The sequence below is a fragment of the Strix uralensis genome, chromosome 8 (genome assembly GCF_047716275.1).
Source record: "Strix uralensis isolate ZFMK-TIS-50842 chromosome 8, bStrUra1, whole genome shotgun sequence".
Lineage (NCBI taxonomy): Eukaryota > Metazoa > Chordata > Aves > Strigiformes > Strigidae > Strix > Strix uralensis.
The window spans coordinates 6,570,013-6,588,815 of record NC_133979.1 but is presented as its reverse complement, the minus strand read 5'-3'; the positions used below and the strand labels follow the sequence as shown (position 1 = coordinate 6,588,815).

The window sequence follows — 18,803 nt, the reverse complement described above, 5'->3', positions numbered from 1 at the left end:
TCACACACATGTACAAAAATCCTTATCCTTCCTTAATTTGTTAAATTTGAGGGCTCCTGGCTATACGGAGTATTTCTGTTCAGGAACATAAATCTTTTTGCTATCTCCCTAATCTTGTGACAAAGCTAAGAACAACAGGTCTTACAGATTGCTTGCACTGTTGATGTAGTCTGTCTGTTGATAACAGTCTACCCTGTCTTGCAAGGATGCTTGATGGTAAAACACTTAGTAACTCAAACAACAAATTAACCCACTGCAAGGCTTTTACTACTCCATTATCAGAAACCGTATGTCCCTTATGCGAAAGGCAGCCTGTGAAGCATGCCTCTACCTTGTTCCTAGCCATCATCTGCTACACACACTAATGAAGTTACTCTCTGAATCCAGCAGATTTCCAATCATCCTACTGATGAAACTGCTATTGCTAAAAACTTTGCTGTATGTAATATATGATGCAAGTAGGAAAGCTTTTTCACCTGAAGATTCATTTTGGTGACTTCAGACCTAATGACAGTAGGTTCTTCTCAATCTCTGTCATACAGAGAGGTATGCACCAAAACAGGCTACGTTCCTTACATGTGTTGGCTTGTTTTGAACTTACAGTAGTCTCTTCTGGGAACAGCAGTCTTGTAGGAATCATGTGCAATCTTCTTGAGCAGTGATAATAACAGAAAAGGATCAACACAGTTGGATGCAGTAAGAATCTACTTATTAATGACCATATATTACAGTGGCAAAACCAGTTCAGTTTTGATACATTATCGTTAGAGTTAAAACCAGCTGAAGATATACTAGAATAGTAAGATAGGGTTTTCTTACAAAGTAAAACTGCCAAAACTAGAAGCATGCCACTGAAAGAAGAGAACTGAAATGCAGTTTTTCAGATTACAAGGGTGCAATGGAGGAGCCAGTCTCCTCTCCACCCTGTCCAAGACACGGGAGCAACAGGGCATGCACCACAGAGAGAAGAAGGTCGGCTTAAAACAAAAGGAACATTTTGCTCACACAGCATGGCCTGGCCTGTGGCATTCATAGCCACAGGAAGTCACAGAATCAAACAAAATACCTAGTTTTTCAAAAAGAGACTGAATAATTTAATGGCCAAAACCAACATTTCCATGCTAAGTGAGGGGTAATCAAATCTTGTGTTTCAGGATGTAAACTGATCACCCAAGGAGGCAGAGAGGAATTCTCCTCTCTCTTCACTCATCATACAACTTTGTATGATTGACCAGGTATTGTGGGTTTTTTCAAATTCCTTTTGAAGCACCATGTGTAGAATGGCGCTGAAGACATAATGCTAGTCTTGAGGGACCTATGATTTCAGGTGGAATTGCAAAGCTAATGCATTCCTCTCCTGAGGATGCATCAGTAGACAATTAAGTAAAAGGACTAATCAGAAAGATCTTGTTTATGTAATACCTTCATCCACACAAATGACAGAAAACTACTGAAGAACTGATCCTAACTCGATAACATACCTTGTCTATGACACTGTGCACACTTCTGCACCATGCTAAACACTGTCTTAAAGTACTCGGCTTCACAGCCCTTCCTAAGGGCAGCTCTTCAAGCCAGATGGGAAACTACCCCAGAAGAGTCATTAAACCAAGTGTTAGACAGACAACAAGCCAATTCCTCACCTCTACTGCAAAGCATTTGTCACTCACATCAATGGGAATGCTCAGAAATCTCAATCTTAACAGAAGGACTTTTTTAAAAAGAAAATTAAAAGTCATAACATAGAAGATAGTGATCTGTCTTCTCTCTCATTTTATAAAGTGCATACCTTTAGGAATCTCAGACAGAAACTCCAGTAAGACTCTTACACAAATTTTTCTTGTGATCATGTTTTAGCAATATATTTTGGGTGGTGAAAGTTCATATTAAATTGTAGATAAGGCCTATGTGAGGGGACTATCTAGGAATGCCATGAGCTAGCAGTGATCTACAGAAAAGACATCTAATAGGCTACAAGTACCATTACCTTGTTTTAGAATTATTTATCCTGTTGCCACTTTCAGCCTCCCAAAATAGGCAGTTAGTGTATAAAAATTTTCACACCATATATGCACACCGAATGTCTTTTTCCAATATTATTGCAATATAAAGAACCACAAAATACATACAAATCAACATTGATTTTTCTGATCTGTCTGTCAAGATGCCTAGATGTGTGTCTTCCATATTCATCCACAATACTTAGTCTGAGTAAGAAACAGATTTACACTTCGCTTTACCCAGTCTTTGTTCGGTTGCAGTTCCTGGACAAATTAACACAGAGTAAGAAACTGTAAAGCCAGATTTTGAGCTGTTTTAAGGTGAGTTTTTTCATGATGTAGTTGATCATCTCTTGACTGCCAAAACCCACACACAGTATACTTACTTAGTAAATACTGAATGGAATTGAAAATTGAAAAATAATGAAAATAAATTCAAACTAAGATTCTTGAATAATAAGTGGGAATAAAGTGTAACCGCGAAACAGAAATATCTAAGATAGGGATGTTTCCAATATGAAAACTGTCTGGGTTTTGGGGGTTTTTTATGATGTGATGGCTTGACTGGCAGATTCCTCAGCTAGACAAAGAATCTCAACCCATATCCTATTGAGTTCAGTGGAAACATGACCAAATCCAGACTGAAAAACATCTGTCCTTTATCTCAAATATTTTTTTTGTATATTTTGGGTTATTATTACCATTCTGTAATACAGTTCTCATTCATAGCGTATCACCATATCAAACAATCTTGACTTTTAGAATTATGTTTAACTCATATTAATGTGAAGAAAAGTATATAATTAAGCACCAGAGTAAGAAGCACAAAACAAAGAAGCTCCGTGCTTTATCTTAAGTGACTTGTACAGTATGGCAGCTAGTTACAAAACCTGAGATTTTCCATGAAACCAGGTTCTACCATAAAATCCAGCATGCCAACCATTTCATTCATAAAATCTCTCCCCCAAGCATTATAGTTACTTATATTGTGAGAAAGTCCAATTCAGTTCCAGGACCAGGAGATTATTTTTTTTTAAATGGAAAAAAAAGTTAACACTGATTTTCATCTCTTCCCATAATATTAAAAATGATGTGTAAAGCTCTGCTAATCTGGTCTCTGGATAGCGCCCAATCTCTTGCCACGTGTTTCTGTTCTGGGTCTTGCCCTACGGGAATTTCTGTCAGCACATGCTCAGGAAACAGTTATACTGTTCACTTTTTTCCTACTTTTTTTTTTTTTTTTTTTTTTAAGAAGGACTCTATCTGAAGTTTGGTGAACCTTTGCACTAATCACTGCCAGGTGCCTCTGGCTACATTTCTGGAATGCAAGGAATCTTTTCGTTCTCTCCCTCTTTCCTCCTTTCTCCTCTTCCCCCCTCTCCCTTATATATAATAAATCCTTCAATGCAATCACCTTGCTGGGCATCATTGCATTTTATTACCCTGTTCTATAAACAACGAGCAAACAAGTTACTGGACTGTGACACACTGCCCTTCCTACAAGGCCTCAGTCTCTGCTCCGTGACTGCGAGATACGACACTGTGTTTCTGTTTTTCTCTTCTCTTTTCTCGCTCTGCTTGTGGCCAGCTTGAGTAGGTGGCTGCTCTTAAGAGACTCGGGCTCTCTTCCTGGCTCTGCTACTAATGCAGCGTGTGACACACCTCTGTGTGTAACATCTTTAAAGTAGGACTGAGGCAATGTCAGCCTTTTCCTAGCTTCTAGGTGAATACAAGATACTATTTTTCATTCAGAATACTGCCTTGGATTCCTTGAATCCAGTTCTTCACCTTCACTCACACACACTCTAAGCAGTGTCAACAAGTGCCTGTACAAGGAGTGCAGGAGCTAGTTAGCTATGAGGAATAAGAGGGGCTTCATAAACATTATGGAGAACACCATCCATGGGACCTTTAATGTGACTGAAGAGTCTTAGGTCATTTCATTGCTTTAGAGTACTTTTAATAACACCAATAACAGTGATATGAAAACAGCTTTGGGTTCAAAATTACAGAGGAGCCAAAGGAGTCCTTCCCTGGCACACTCAAAGGCTTTCTGTGTGGGCCTTCTCTGCAGGTACAGAGTGACTTACTGAAATACTCACACTCTTTTCTAATGAATACACAGGCAAGTCTCAGTTGGGCATAAAACATAACTCAGTATTTTGTAATGCATTTCATTACCTACACAAACTCACACATATACACAAACACATTTTTTCTGTGTTAAATTAATATCTCTACAATTGTTCTGACCTGGTATGTGCAATTTCTGCAGAGCAGTTAACCACAGCCATCATTATGGGAACTGTGCTGATCTAAAAGACATTTTTATTTAGCAAGGTTTGTTCAAAAATCTTTGAAATGAAGCTGATGAATCACTACAGCGGAAGACACTACATGCAAGGGATATTTGAAAACTTATTCTTGCTAACAACCTAGCAGGAAAATACATTTCAAAAGTTTTTAAAAAAACCTTTATTAATGTGGTCAAAGAAATATCAAAACATATTTAAATAAAGAGCACTGCCTTAGGTTCAAGTGATTGCCAGGAAGTCAATTACAAAGACATGCAATCAAACACAGGTATTGTCTACTCAATATTATCCGGCATGGACTACATGCTTGACTGATCTGTCTTATTTTAGTCATTTGAGGTCATTATTCTCTGGCAAGATGCTTCCAGGTGCAGGTAGATTCTGTACAGGTAGCTAATGTCTGCTTTCTTCAAGTTTACAGTCTAAAAGGCACTATACCCAATAGTGGGAGATGTTAAGATAACTTAAACATTTGTTATACCATGATAAATTATTGTGTTTGGTGTATATGGTTTACATCTAACTGCAGAACTTCACTTAAAAAGCAAAACAAAATTTGAAAAAAAGAAAAAAATCAGCTTTACATATGTTAAATGTAAATTTAAATACAGATAAACCCAGTAATGGCTAAAATCATTAATATAATGCAGAAGAGCTGTGGTTGAATCCATCTTAAATGCTTTCTCAGTTACTTTGACCAATTCCTTTTACCTCCTACCTTCTCCTGTAACTCTCTTATTTCTTACTCTAAGATAATTTTGCTACAGTGTGTCTTCTAGGCAGACAACACAGTGCTTACTTTGAGATGCACTGATGAAGGCTCTCTAATGAATGTCAATCCAGCCCTTTTAGAAACACAAATGAAATACATGCCCACCTATTTCTGCTGATGGCCAGGCAACATTTTACCCCATGATCAAGCACTAACTTATTCTTAACCATGTAGCGTTGAAGTAAGCCTATGCTAATTTTGCTTTAAGGGGGGGAAAACTGTATAAGCCTATCTGGACATGATTATAAATGAATTCTGATCACATTTTCTACAATGAGATGAATGACCTGGGATTTGAAACCAGATGCTTTTAATTACTGATTTTCTTTGTTACATGAACCTCAGCTCCGCACCTGTACATTGTTCTTTCTTTGGACGGATGTACTGATGCCCCTTTTGCGTGCTCAGATCCATAACACTGAGATAAATTATGATGGGTTCTTGGCTTCCTCCATTGAAAATGTTTTCAGCTGTCAGAGATATCTGTTTCTTGTTATTGGTTTTAGTGCTTTTGAAAGAAAGACTAAAACACTGACTTGTGTATTCTATTATAAATGAAGAGTATTCTCCAGTGGAATCCACAATGAATGAGTGATGTTTCTCCTTGGTCCTAAGAACTGTTATAAAAACTGTGTAGGTATTTAGTTCTCTTCTAGAGAGTAAAAGTTGGTTTCCTACACAGATTCTAGCAACATGCCAGTTCCCAGTCCATTTATTTACGTGAGCTCACAAACATAAAGATTAATACAAATTAGACATAAGTAGTTAAGGCACCTAATTGTCTCTTAAAGTAATGAGAATTAGGTACACAAATGTATTTTCCTGCCTGGCCTGGATTCTGGCAGTTCAAGGACATAGCATAATGTATTGAAAAGAATCTCCCCCATTTCCTTCACTGGTTTTGGTTCTCATTACTCATCACCTATGGACATCACAGATGTCTTAATCCCACTAGTTCTTCATTTACTGCTGTGTTTACAGAGCAGAAATGAGTTATATTACCACAGGAATATAAAAAAAATAGTTTAACTTTCCTTTCCCTTGGAGGCACATCACCATCCTAATAAAGTTATTATTTGTCAGTACCCCCAGCTTCTTTTGAGAACGTAAGTGCTGTTTGGTTTGGGCGACACAAGTGACAGAGGGCCTCACAGTCACATATAGAGGGACCGTGTTCAGATCCTACAGAGTGACCTTGTTAGGTCATTAAGCTAAATTGGTGCAAATCCCTAACTTGGTGCTACCACTCAAACTCACTTAACTTTAGCCATATCAGTTTCATTTAAGCTTATAATTTATCACACTAAATATTCTAAACTGGAACTTACAGAGATAATTTAGAAACAAAACTAAGTACATTTTTAGATGACTTAGATAATAACAGCTAAAAAAATAGTAGAAAAAAAGCCAAGTGCAACATTCATCTAAGATTTAATACTAAAAGCTGGTTTTCCATCTTCATTCTGCTACAAATCAAAATAGACTATTTTTGCAATGGGCAAGATGAAACCAAGTTAGACATTATACGTGGCATACACTACAAGAAATGCTAAAATAAACCATTGCTACCTGAAATAAAAAAATATATATATATTTGAACCTGGATCATGACAAGCCCACTTTCTGGATGCCAAAATATTTCTCAGTCACACACTTTTAGTTTAATTAATATCAATATAAGTAAAATTTTTTGGTCTAGCATATACTTCATACCAGAATTTGAAAAAATACTCTCCATATTGTATAAAGCCAGTATAAATATATTTGGTAATGAAGTCAGATTTTGTTAGAACATTTTCAAGTGAATTAGATAATTTTGTCAAACTATTTAAATGTCTTAGCAAACCATTTGGGAAAATTGACTGCTGCACTTGGTATTGACTTTGGCAAAGGATGGTATAACATAGGGCTTTTTTTTAAAAAAAAGAAAAAGCCTTTAAATCAAATTCTGAATCTTATGTCAAACTAGAGTAGACTATTTGTACTCCGCCTCATGTAGTTTTTGGCATCTTGCGTATCTGATGACTCAGTAATTAGATTTCTTGATAGTAATCACTTGGTTCATTCCACAGACTTAAACTATGCAATCCAGTCTTGTCATCGTACTGATTCACAGTACAGAAATTCTTCGCATTTACTTAAACATGAATGCTGAGACAGCTGACAAATGAGGCAAAACATTATATGTGTGCCAGAAAGCTGGAGCAGTTAATATGAAGAAAGGTAGTGTTAGGTGTTTCTTTCCTATTGTAAACCATATATATTTTATATGAGTAATGTCATACTGCTATGAACTGGCAGAGGTGTAACAGTTCTATAATTCAGTGGCTCCAAGCATCAGGTTATTTAAGTGATTTTGCCCAGTTAAATGGATGAATGCTTTAAACAAAACTGTGCTAAATGAAATTCAAGGACTATTAGTTCACACCAACTTTCTGTACTTGCAATTAAAATGTCATGTATGGGCTTTATTTCAGCAGTCATTAATAATGTAAGCATAAACAATTAAATACAGCAAAAGGATCTTGGACTGGGTATGACAACGCTGAATGCAGATTACTTTGAGTTTAGAAAATGGTATTTGAGATGCTGAAAAATTCCAAGTCATTATGTCATGAAACTAGATACCTTGTTTTAAAATAACTATTCAAAAATACATTCTACTCTCCTTTTCCTGATGTTTGGTTCATGGTTAGAAATCTGTTATCATCTCACTCTTACATTTTGTCATAGGGTATTAACTATGGTGTTTCTGCAAAGACTTTACATTACTTAGGTATATAAGCACAGAGATAATAAATCAGCACTGTTGTCTCCTCTGAGAAAGAATAGCTATTCCACTAGAACTGAAAACAGCAGAGACATTTCTGATGTAAACCTTGGCCTAAGCAAATGATCAAAATGTCTGTAGAAGGAGCTCAGTGAGAAACTCAGCTCACTCAGCATGGTGTTTCTGCTGAAAGAGAAGTGCCATACTCTGGAATGGAGACATGAGGGGCACAAAGGAGAATTCACCTGGGAGCTTCAGACCCCTCAAACTGGAAAACTGTTGGTCGTCCTCATTCCGGTCAAGTCCTTGCTTTCATTTCTTATTAACAGTACCAAAATGTGAAGTGCCTTAGAAACAAATCCACCTTACTGACAGCCTGTTAAATCCTTCCCATAGTATATCTTTAGTGTATTTCATTCTTAGTTGGGATTTTTTGTCTTAACTCTCCTAAGAAGCCCATCCTAGAACCAGCTCAAAAAGGAAAGAGCTGAGCAGCACACTGGGCAGCAGTGAGAGGAAGGGACCCTACTCCCCTCCCGGCTCAAGTAGTCCCATTCTGCAGGGAAAGAATAGCTTGTGGATTACCTTCATTTTGGACTGTCTGTCTCCATTCCTCCTGTTTGTGCTTGCTGCTTCTCTGCTACAGAAAACTTTGTATTTATCTGGTGTAACTTCCACCTGAATCAGCATGCCCAGTGCCTCCTGTTGCCAGGACTCTGCCATGGGCATGAGTCTGCCAACAGGAAATACAGGGTGGGGAATGTGATGGCAGGGCGGGGAGGGAGAAGGGCTGGGCACAGGCATCTTACGGGACAGGGACAGGGTAAGTCTGTTCCTGTGATGGGCAGATATGCACCAGACACTGAGAGGGGGCACTGGCACCTGCTACTGGCACAGGTCAGAAGGGATGGCTGAAGGGGGAATTGGGTATAGAAGCTAAGCTTGCTATAGCATTCATCACTCAATTAAGAAAAAAACGAGTAACTTGTTCCTAATTGAATTTCCATAATCAGATTGTTCTTCAACTACTCAAGGTGTAATTTTTCCTTACTATGCCCTTTCCATGCTACATACACTCTGCCTTCTGCCCTTTCCTTAAAGCATACAATTAAAAGCTTTCTGGGCTTTCCTATACGCATATAAAAGAAGGGATGGGTCAGTCACTGGACTAGGATGGGAAAACTCTACATTCAATTGCTAAAGAACCCTGACATATTGTTAGGAAAAAATAATCTCTTTTTCTCTCTCTATCCCAAGTTCCCATCTGTGAAGCAAAATCAGAGTCCCCTCCCTGTCCAAAGTGCTGGGAAGAAAATCTTTTATGTTTAATTTGCATGAGTCTAGGCACCAAAAAAAAATCTGAGCAAACAGATTAGAGCACAATTTTGTGGTTTACAGAGATTCTTTACTGTTGAGAAGATGTTACGAGCTCGAGCAAACGGTGCTTTAGAAATATCAGACACTGTAGCAATGCAATGCAATCCATACTGTAGCAATGCAAGCTATACAATCAGTGGGATAATACACTCTTCCCTGATTAGGAACTTACTGGTTAATGCCTGCTGCTGAGAAATGTATTACAGAAAATCTTATCAGAGAGCAAGGAAGTGAGAAAGCCTGCCGCTCTGACACTAAATAAGTATCACTAAGGCAAACACTGCGTTATTCCTGAGTGAGTCATAGTTTGGGTTTTTACCCTTTGAGAGATTTCTCATTTTAGCTGAGAAAAGTTCTCTGCACATATCCAAACCTACAAGAAGTCATCAAGGAAGAATTAAAAAAAAAAAAAAATCTAAATGCAATTGCATGCTACAAAGAAAAAAAATCTTAGTGTGCTTTGTTGAAAACAAGATCAAGGCCCTGAGCAACCTGACAGTAATGTCAAAGTTTGCCCTCCTTTGCCCAGGGGATGGATGACACGATCTTCTGAGGTCCCTTCAAAACTAAATTATTCTATGATTCTAAAACAAACAAAATCGCTTAGTTTGGGCCAGTGTTTTCCATTTGAACATCATCCGTGCAAAGTAGAATAAACAATTAATCATTCATTATCATGCCAGCCAGAGGCCAAGCATGTTTCACACACATACCCTTCCCTGGCACTCTCCAACGGTGACTGATGGTGATGTGGACTGGAAAGGGCAGAGTCGAGTGGATGGTGTCTTGAAGGGATGTCATGAGGAGGTGGCAAAATACCTGGTGAGGGGCCGTTATGGTTAGCGCTGGAACCACTGTACATGCCTGTGAACACACATCATTTTGCAAAATAAAATAAGCAAGGAAAGAAGCATCCAAGTAAGTCCCTGAGAGTCCCCAACTCCTTCCCTATCCCCCACCCGACCCTGAGACACAAACACACTGCAGCCCGCTTCTGTTGGGGGAGTCATACTGCCAGGGGGACGTTAATGAACGCTGCTGTGCTTGGAACAGCACTCAAAGCTGCATCAGGGTATTTTGACACATGTATCTCCCCTCCAACCCTCTTAGGTGATCCATTTCTTCCTTGCTGTGACTGCAGACCTGTAAGCACTCCTCCTAGCAGCTGGCAGGACTTAGCAGGACTCTCCCCTTGCCTTCACCATACTTCTGAGTGAGAACTCACAGTGCTCGTTGTTTGCAGAATGATGGAGCTCAAATTGACAGCAGAGTGGTATATGATACCTTACTGACATCCCATTACACAGTGAACTCAGAGCACTGTGTTTGTGTAAGGGGACCAGGATTTGGTTTTTTTCATTGTTCCTTTAAAACTTTTTAAGTTGACTTTCAATTAGTATGCTGCTGGACATCCTATGCCATTTAAAAATATCACATATTGATACAAATGAAATCCCAATAAATTAAAGGTGAAGAGGAGTGAGAAGAATTTTTAATGAGACCATGAAAACAAAAGGTTTACTAGTACACAGAGGTACTGAGGAGTGTTTCTGTTCTGGTTTTTTAGGACTCTAGCTACTCTCCTCTACCATGGCAGTCAGACACCAATAGTCAAGTGTCTATCACGCCCTCAAGCACATACTTTGTTGAAGAAGCTTTGTCCGGGACTCTTGGATTAAGATGCTGGGATTAAGTTTTTTCTTATATTCTCCCTTCTGAAAAGTAAGCCATGCACTAAGACAGTCTAGGCTATCTGGGGGTTTTGATGAGAAGGCTGCACTGAGGGCAGGCATCTGCAAAGAGGGGAGATTGCAGTGCTTGATGCCTGGCATCATGAACACTGTTTGTGAACGCCACCCTATGGCAGGGGAAAAAAAAGACTGGCTTCTACTAAGTGCCATTCTTGGAAAAGTCTAGTCCTTCTCTTCTCAGTTTCTCTGCCCTTCTCCTCCTCTTCTTAAAGCTTGCCCACAGCATGTCTCCCAGAGTTTTGGCCCACCACGGCATGGCTCCCAGGGACTCTGCACATACACAGGAGGACTAGAGCAGCCACTTTATTCTGAAGTCTGTGGGGAGCAAATGAAGTTTTCCAGCTCCCACAGTGTCCAGCTATACAGCACAGAAAAACCCACTCCCCCTCTGAGGCCTAGTTTCTTTGCCTTCTCTCCTCCTGTAGCATTCACCTTTCCTCTCCCACTCCTTGTGCACAGAGCTACACATTCAGGAAGATAGAGCTGTGTGTCAGCTCTGCTTCGATGTGTCTCACTATCACTGACAGGGTTCTGCATGGTACTTCTCCCAAACCCTCGCAGTGACATGGAACAAGCAGAAAACATCATGAAAATCCGGAGCCGTGGGGAATGTGTGACAGCCCTTTGGGTGAATAGGACATGGCTGAACATCAGCATCTGTTTCTGTGCGACTGAAGAGCAGAACCACTAAGGCAAGATTCCAGCCACCTTTGTCAGGGACTTCAGATGAGTCAAAGACATCTCATGAACAATGAGTCCTCAGCTGTTGACAGATCTAAAGCAACAGAAATGAACCACATCATCTCTGTCTCCCACTAGACAGAACATTTGTCAACCAGCCAGTGAAACCAACTTGCTTTCTGCACTGAAAGCCAGACAAAGGGGGCTTTAAGAAGTCAGATGTTCTCAGGTGATGCGAGGATTTATTTGTCAAAGCCTCCTGTGATAATAGTAAGTCAGTAGCTAGGATGCTACACTGTGAAAATGTTGTTTTTCTACTGATTGCTTCAGTCCATTTTATAATACAATAGTTTCCACTTTCCCAAAATTCTTACTGTTCGTACATTCATTATCAGGCTTGGAAGATGAGCCAAACAGCAATTTGACCCTGACTATACAGTGTCATTTCACACTTCAGCTGTATTTCCTACAACATGCAGTTCAGGTATATTGGCAGCACAGCCTGGAGGAAACTGCTGAACCTAAAAGGAGATGTTTATGCTTTCTAAGGGTAGCAGACTATTACTGGCCTGTCAATAACTCACCCAAAAAGATCAAAAACCTTCAAAAGGTAGTTTTAGCAGTGTGGTGGCCAGTAAACACACTCAGATGTTTTATCTTACAATCCCATCCCTGAACAGCTCATGAATATTTAAGAGGTCTTTCCTGGACCCTTCCACTGTCTCAGCTGCTAAGGATAGTTCAAGTCTTTCTCTGAGGTGGATGAGGAAAGACAGAGTAGCAGAGTGCCTACAATGATCTTGCCCCTCTAGAGAAGCAAGAAAATGTTAAAAAACCCCACCCCACACATTGATATGTTCAGGAGACAAGCCCTGCATGACCTTATGCACTTAAACCCACCCCATTAGAAGACCGAATGAAACTGGAATCCCTGTCCCCCTGAGTTCCACGCCCAACCACTTTGCAGAGGCGTCTACCCAGCTGTGGAACTACCAGGGTGGATGCACACTGCCCACTCTTGGGCTTGAAAAGATGTACTGCTGTGGATCTTCTCTCCTATTTGAAGTAGAGCTTCTTCCATCCACCCTGAGCTTATCCATCTTTTGACTTACTGATCACACCTTCTCTGGAAAAGGCCTCCGCTTGCAGCATATGTGTGCTGAGGCTTGTAGAGTTTGTTCATCAGTGAGTTTTCCTTTTCCTACATCTTTATTTACCACAACACCCTCACTCACGCTTGGTCTGACACGTGGTGTCTCCTGTTCCGCCGACCTCCCTTCCACACCACAGCTTGTGCTGCCTCACCCCAGAAGCCACTGGCTCCCCTCGCACTGACACCCCCTCTCCACGGCATCGCTGGATCGGCAGCCTACCGCAACATGGGCTGTGGCATGTCAGGGTAAACCCAGCTGTCCCCATATCCTCTGTGACACTTTGACAAATGTGGCACTACACGTGTGCTGCCTGCTGCCAAGCAGCATGTGTCACAGCTGAGCCCTGCCTGCCTCTCCCGCAGTGGGAACACTAATTTTGGGTGCCACTCTCTGGTATCCAGCTGCCAGTATTCATGAAACTTGTCAGAACGCAATTATCTCTGAGGCGTTTGTCAAATGTGGTTGAGCTTGGCTAATGGATTTAAAAAAATACTGTGGGGAAGGGGACTGACACACATGTGGACAGAGAGGCAAGCAAAATGATGACATAAGCTTTGCTTCCTAAGGAAATGAGACCAAACCCAGAGTCCTGATTTGTACAGCCTGTATCCCTCAGACACAGGGCTAGCGGGAGGAACGGGGGGAGCGGCTGGGCTGCTCTGGCGTCAGATGCGGCTTGTGGGCCTGGTGGTGAGGCTCTGAGACTGCACAGCCTACCATTTGGATGAGGGCTGCGTCCGCCCCTGAAGCTTCTGGATAGTGAGAAAGCTGAAACACCAGCCAACGTAGACAAAGGATCGACCTTATTGTTCACTTGCTTTGCTTGCATGGGGTGTCTGCCTGTAATTAAGAGTGCTTCGAGGGCCATGTGGCACACACAATGGAAGATGGGATTTACTACAAGATTCCATGTGAGTCTGCAATGAGACATTAGTCATTTCTGTTGAGTCACTGAGAACCAAATTGGTACTTATTTAAAGTTAAAAGTTATTTATCTTACACAGTGCAAAACAAGGGCACTCCAACAGAACATTAACTTTACTTCCTTCAGAGGGACAGGCCTTTGGTCATGGGCACTGTGCAGGGTGTACTACACTAGGCACTATGAATACTATCAGCTATCAGCCATTTATGCTGCTACTGGAATTCATTTTGACTGTAAAAAGTTTTGATATGCATATTTTTATTCCAGACTTAAGACACTCAAAGTCTGGAGCTGCTGTCACTGATTCCATGACTGCCTAATGGTATGTTCATGGGTGTTAAGCCCAAGGATGGTGCTTTTAGAAGGAAATATTGGCAGTGGTAGTTTTTTCAGGAGAGAGTGAACTGTTTATCAGGAGAGAGTGAACAGTTGCTATTCCAGCCTCAGTATAATTTTCAATACTTCTTTTACTGTTTCGCTTCCTTTTTTTTCAGCAGCGAGCTATAATATTCTGAGTACCTGAAGTACACAGAAACCTTTGGAGCTGTTATGAATGACTACTCCTGCAAGTGCAACCCACTTCAGGACTGTGCACCTTGGGCCTCTTCACGCATTGACCATCTTAGCTTGTAAATATATGTCATCAATCAATATTTTAAATGGCTTGGCCTTTAACCTTAACATCTGTTGCCAAAACAGGACTCTGAGCATCTGTGACTAGCAGGGTTTTTTCCCCTCAGCTTTATGCTGAGACCAGAAAAACAATAATAAAACATGCCCAGAGAAAATGCCTGAGTGGAATTACCTAAATGGACACAGGGAGAGTGATATGAGCTCTTGGGCACAGCTAGAGTTGAATGTGTGCAGTCATGAAGCATCTCAGTTATGAGATGGAAAAGGAGGACGATCTAAGCAAACAATGAGTTCCTCTGACTGCAAAACACTCGTTTGCTCACTGTCTTACCCAGACCTAAGCACAAACCTGCTTTGAAGTCGGACACAAGGGATGGGAGCTTTTTAAATATTTCATTTTTTCTGTGATTCGCTTTCATCCCTGACATATTTAAAATGTGCTTTAACTTGGAGAAAGACAAAACTGAAACTCTCCAGGAATCCAAGTGATCCCTAAAGCCCAGAGCTCTGCACATTAATAATGTGGTTTCTTTGAAAAAAAAAAAAAAATGGAAAAAACCCTCCAAACTCAAAACAAAACCTCAAACCATGACCATTTTCATATTTTCAAGTGGAATCAAGAGGATGTCATATACTGTGTTTATCCATATATATCCTATATAGAGCATTATAGCTGATTTCTCCAGAAATATTACCTCTGCTTGTTTGAAAAAGCAAATGTGAGATCATTGCAGACTATAGGTGGCAGCAGGAATGTCCTTATGCTTTAATTCTGTAAGGATCAGCACTTCAGCTTATATGCCCTAAATAATGACAGAGGAGCAGTTTTGCCTATGGCATTGTACTGCACATAGTACGAAGCAACTTCTGTTTCACCATAAAACAGTCTTTCAAATCTTGATTTATTTTCCCTGGCACTTTTTCATACTGTGCATGTGATGGGGTCTCATATGGGGTGACCCGATAGAAGTATCAGGGAAGATTTACTAGGTTTTTTACAACATCCTGGTGATGGATTGATATAATCAGCAAAGAAATCATATCAGAGAAAGCCAGTATTACCGATGGATAAAATCCTTAATTTCACAAGAGGTTCTCAGAAATAACACTGAGAGTTTAGGGATGGTCTGTTTATCTGTAAGCTAATAACTTTTTTCCTGTTTTATTGCTGTCACTTGAAATCTGAGGCTATTTCTGAGGTTCTTAAGTGCAGCCTGTTGTGAGGGAAATGTCACTGGTCTTTCCTGTCCTGCCTGGAATCGAGAGGCCAAGCCATGCTTCAGCTATGCCAGACTGTCAAGGGTGGAGAGCAGAGGCCATGTGCTGCCCTCACAGATCTTAAGAGTTCAGACGACAAAGGCAGAGAATGGAAATAATCCCCCCGAGTCCCTCTAGCTTTGTGCCACTCTTTAAGGAGCCACATATAAACCATGAACGCAGACTCCCAGGGGAACAATGTTAGAATGATGGGTTATTTCCCTTTCTACTCCATTTTGTTCACCAGTTACATTCCAACATTTTAGTGCAACTTGAACTAGAAACAAGAATAGGAGTTGTAAAGCAGGATACATTTTTTGTTTTTATTTTTAAGATTTCAATTGAGAAAAAAAGCAGGACATTCTTGCCTAAGTAATTTCTAGTAATTTATTATTTTGTTCTTACAAAGCAAAAAGCATGAAGTGCATCAGCTCTTCCTTTGGTGCAGGGGAACTAGCAGCAAGCATTTTTGTTTTCTAATCTCAGTTTACCATTGGATTTCTCCAAGCCTCAACAGAAACAAGCTAGTGTTTGTCTGGAAACCTTATACTCAGTTACCAAATCGATTTAAAACATATTTAGTAATACCAAGTCAAGCCTCTCCTCCACTGCAAAACTGAAAGAGGATAACTTAAATCAAGATAGATTAAACTAGCTCTAAGCTAAATCATTTTATGAATAATTTTGGATTTTAATAGCACTGAACATTTTCTAATATTGACCAAGTTTGAAAGCAAAGTCTTCAAAAATGGCATCCCTGCCTTCTGTCTCACCTTGGCTCTGGCTCTGCAATCTGAAGACTTCCTCCTATGAGGACAGGCTGAGAGAGTTGGGGGTGTTCAGCCTGGAGAAGAGAAGGATCCGGGAAGACCTTAGAGCGGCCTCCCAGTACTTAAAGGGGCTTTTTAAACAATTTTAAATGGAAAGAGGGTAGATTTAGATGAGCTATAAGGAAGAAATTCTTTCCTGTGAGGGTGGTGAGACACTGGCGCAGGTTGCCCAGAGAAGCTGTGGCTGCCCCCTCCCTGGAAGGGTTCAAGGCCAGGTTGGACGGGGCTTTGGGCAACCTGGGCTAGTGGAAGGTGTCCCTGCCCGTGGCAGAGGGGTTGGGACTAGACAATCTTTAAGGTCCCTTCCAACCCAAACCATTCTATGATTCTGTGATTCAAACTGTCCACTCTGAGGCATGGCATGCGGTATAATAGATACCATATTCCTGCCCCAAAATTAGGAATAGTCTGTCCAAAATTTGATTTAGTATGCATTATTATTTAAACAATTATAGAATGAAAAAGGGATTAATATCTGTTACATCTTTTTTCTGGAGATACTCTCTAGACTGTACAAAGTGCTAGATAGAAAATGTTGCCATATATCCATCCCATTTCTAATTTGCAGCTGCTATTAAAAACGAGTAAGATACTGGGATGAGTCTGGAACATGACAGAGAATGACACAAGAAAATGCAACAATGCCGGTTTATAAATCAAGTGAATGGCATAATGTGGAATTTTGTGCGTAGTGTTAATTATCCCATCCCAAAATGGATATTATGGAGTTAGAGATCCAAAAGTAGGGTCCACCAAAGCAGACCAAGTAAGAGACTATGTGCATATTCTTCTCACCAAACATCATCTGAAAGTCACACATGTAAAATTAATCAAGAACAGTATTTTTTCAAAAAAGTGTGGGCTTTGCAACTCACTGATACATGATGTTGCTGAAGCCAAGAATAAAATAAATATGAAAATTAGAAAAAGGGTTAAATAGTTACATGGACAGAAAGAGATTTGTGAGTGAAAACAGCTAAGTGAAAGGTTCCCCACTCTATTCTCTAGAATCAATGGAGCAATATGGGTGCCCTCACAGGATGAGGCAGATAACAGTTAAACTGATGGCCTTTGAGAGTTTCTCTTTCTCTCTGGTGGCTAAACAAAGAACCTGAGATTGCTACATCCCTGATTCAGGATCCTCTACCGTGGTTCAGAAGTTGTGAATCTAGATCTTATTTTCGGCAAAAAGGAATGGAAACATCTTTTTCACTTCCTATAAAATGTATAGGACAGTCTCAGGTCCCTGAAAGGGGCCAGCTCTCGTTCAAACCACAAGACAGACAGACAAGACAGACAAGAAGGAATGAAAGAAAGATTAAATACTAGAAAAGGTAATTAAAACAACATGTTTGACATTTCAAATTCAAGCTTTTGCTCCGTTCATACATCATCATATTATTTGTTATAATCACACAGTGCATGATAATACACAGCCTCATCAACTTCTCTGTAGCTCCTGAAGAGCTGGAAAACCTTATTGCTGTGTGCCTTTGTCTTTGCTAGAGCACTCATTTGGCTTTAGCAAAGCTCATGCACCTGCATTCTGCTGAAGCCAAGGCAAACTTTTCAAAAGAGAACAAATGGATAGAGGCTGATTTTCAGCAGGGCTGCTACGCACTTCACATGAAATTAATAAGAGCTATCTGGCTGACTAACTCTGAAAAAAAAAAAGTCAGGCCTTAGCAAAAAACTCACAAAATTATTTCATTTTATTTGTTAGTTTGGTTTTGGTTTTTGTATCTTCCACAGTGGCAAATCAGACCCATAAGCTTTTCTGTTTTAAACCCTGTATTATATGACATATTTAGCACCACATTTATTAGAAGTATTCTTACCTGTAATTAAATCATGATGACCTACAGATCTACCACACTTCCCATCCAAAATGTGTTGTGAAGATGTGTGGAGTTGCTGTATAGCTAAGCATTCACTTAGTACATCTTGTTCGATATCAGTACATGAATTTAGCTACAAGAGGAGGATAAAACAAACATTTTATTTCAAAGTAAACCAAATGACTTCTAATTAAATTCATATGTCTCTTTGCTTAAAGATTATGTATAGAAGGAAGGAATAAAATGCCATTCTTAGGAACTTGGTGTAACTAAGGATGTATCTATTACTTGGTATTGTTAATTAGAGATAATTTTGGTTTTCTTAAGCGCAGAAGTTAAGTGTGTTAATCTTAAATCAACATCAGTTTGCTTCAGAAAATAATGTACCCTGTGTTTCTTCAAACCTTCCTGAGTAATTTAACTGCATATTTTCAGGCTTTCTGTAGTTTCTTGGGCTCTGTGGCAAAAGGATTGCATCACCTTGTAGCTGTGACACTTGG

General features: G+C 40.0%; 1 protein-coding gene across 2 annotated transcripts in view; it reads right to left on the bottom strand.

Moving 5' to 3' along the window:
- Positions 1 to 18,803, bottom strand: part of GLIS1 (GLIS family zinc finger 1) — a 205,912-nt gene that overhangs the window by 16,083 nt on the left and 171,026 nt on the right. For both annotated transcript variants that reach the window (XM_074877165.1, XM_074877166.1), the window contains exons 6-7: positions 18,304 to 18,436; positions 9,948 to 10,098 (exon numbers count right to left, since the gene is read on the bottom strand). In XM_074877165.1, the coding sequence (XP_074733266.1) occupies positions 9,948 to 10,098; positions 18,304 to 18,436 (284 nt within the window). The remainder of the gene's footprint in view (positions 1 to 9,947; positions 10,099 to 18,303; positions 18,437 to 18,803) is intronic.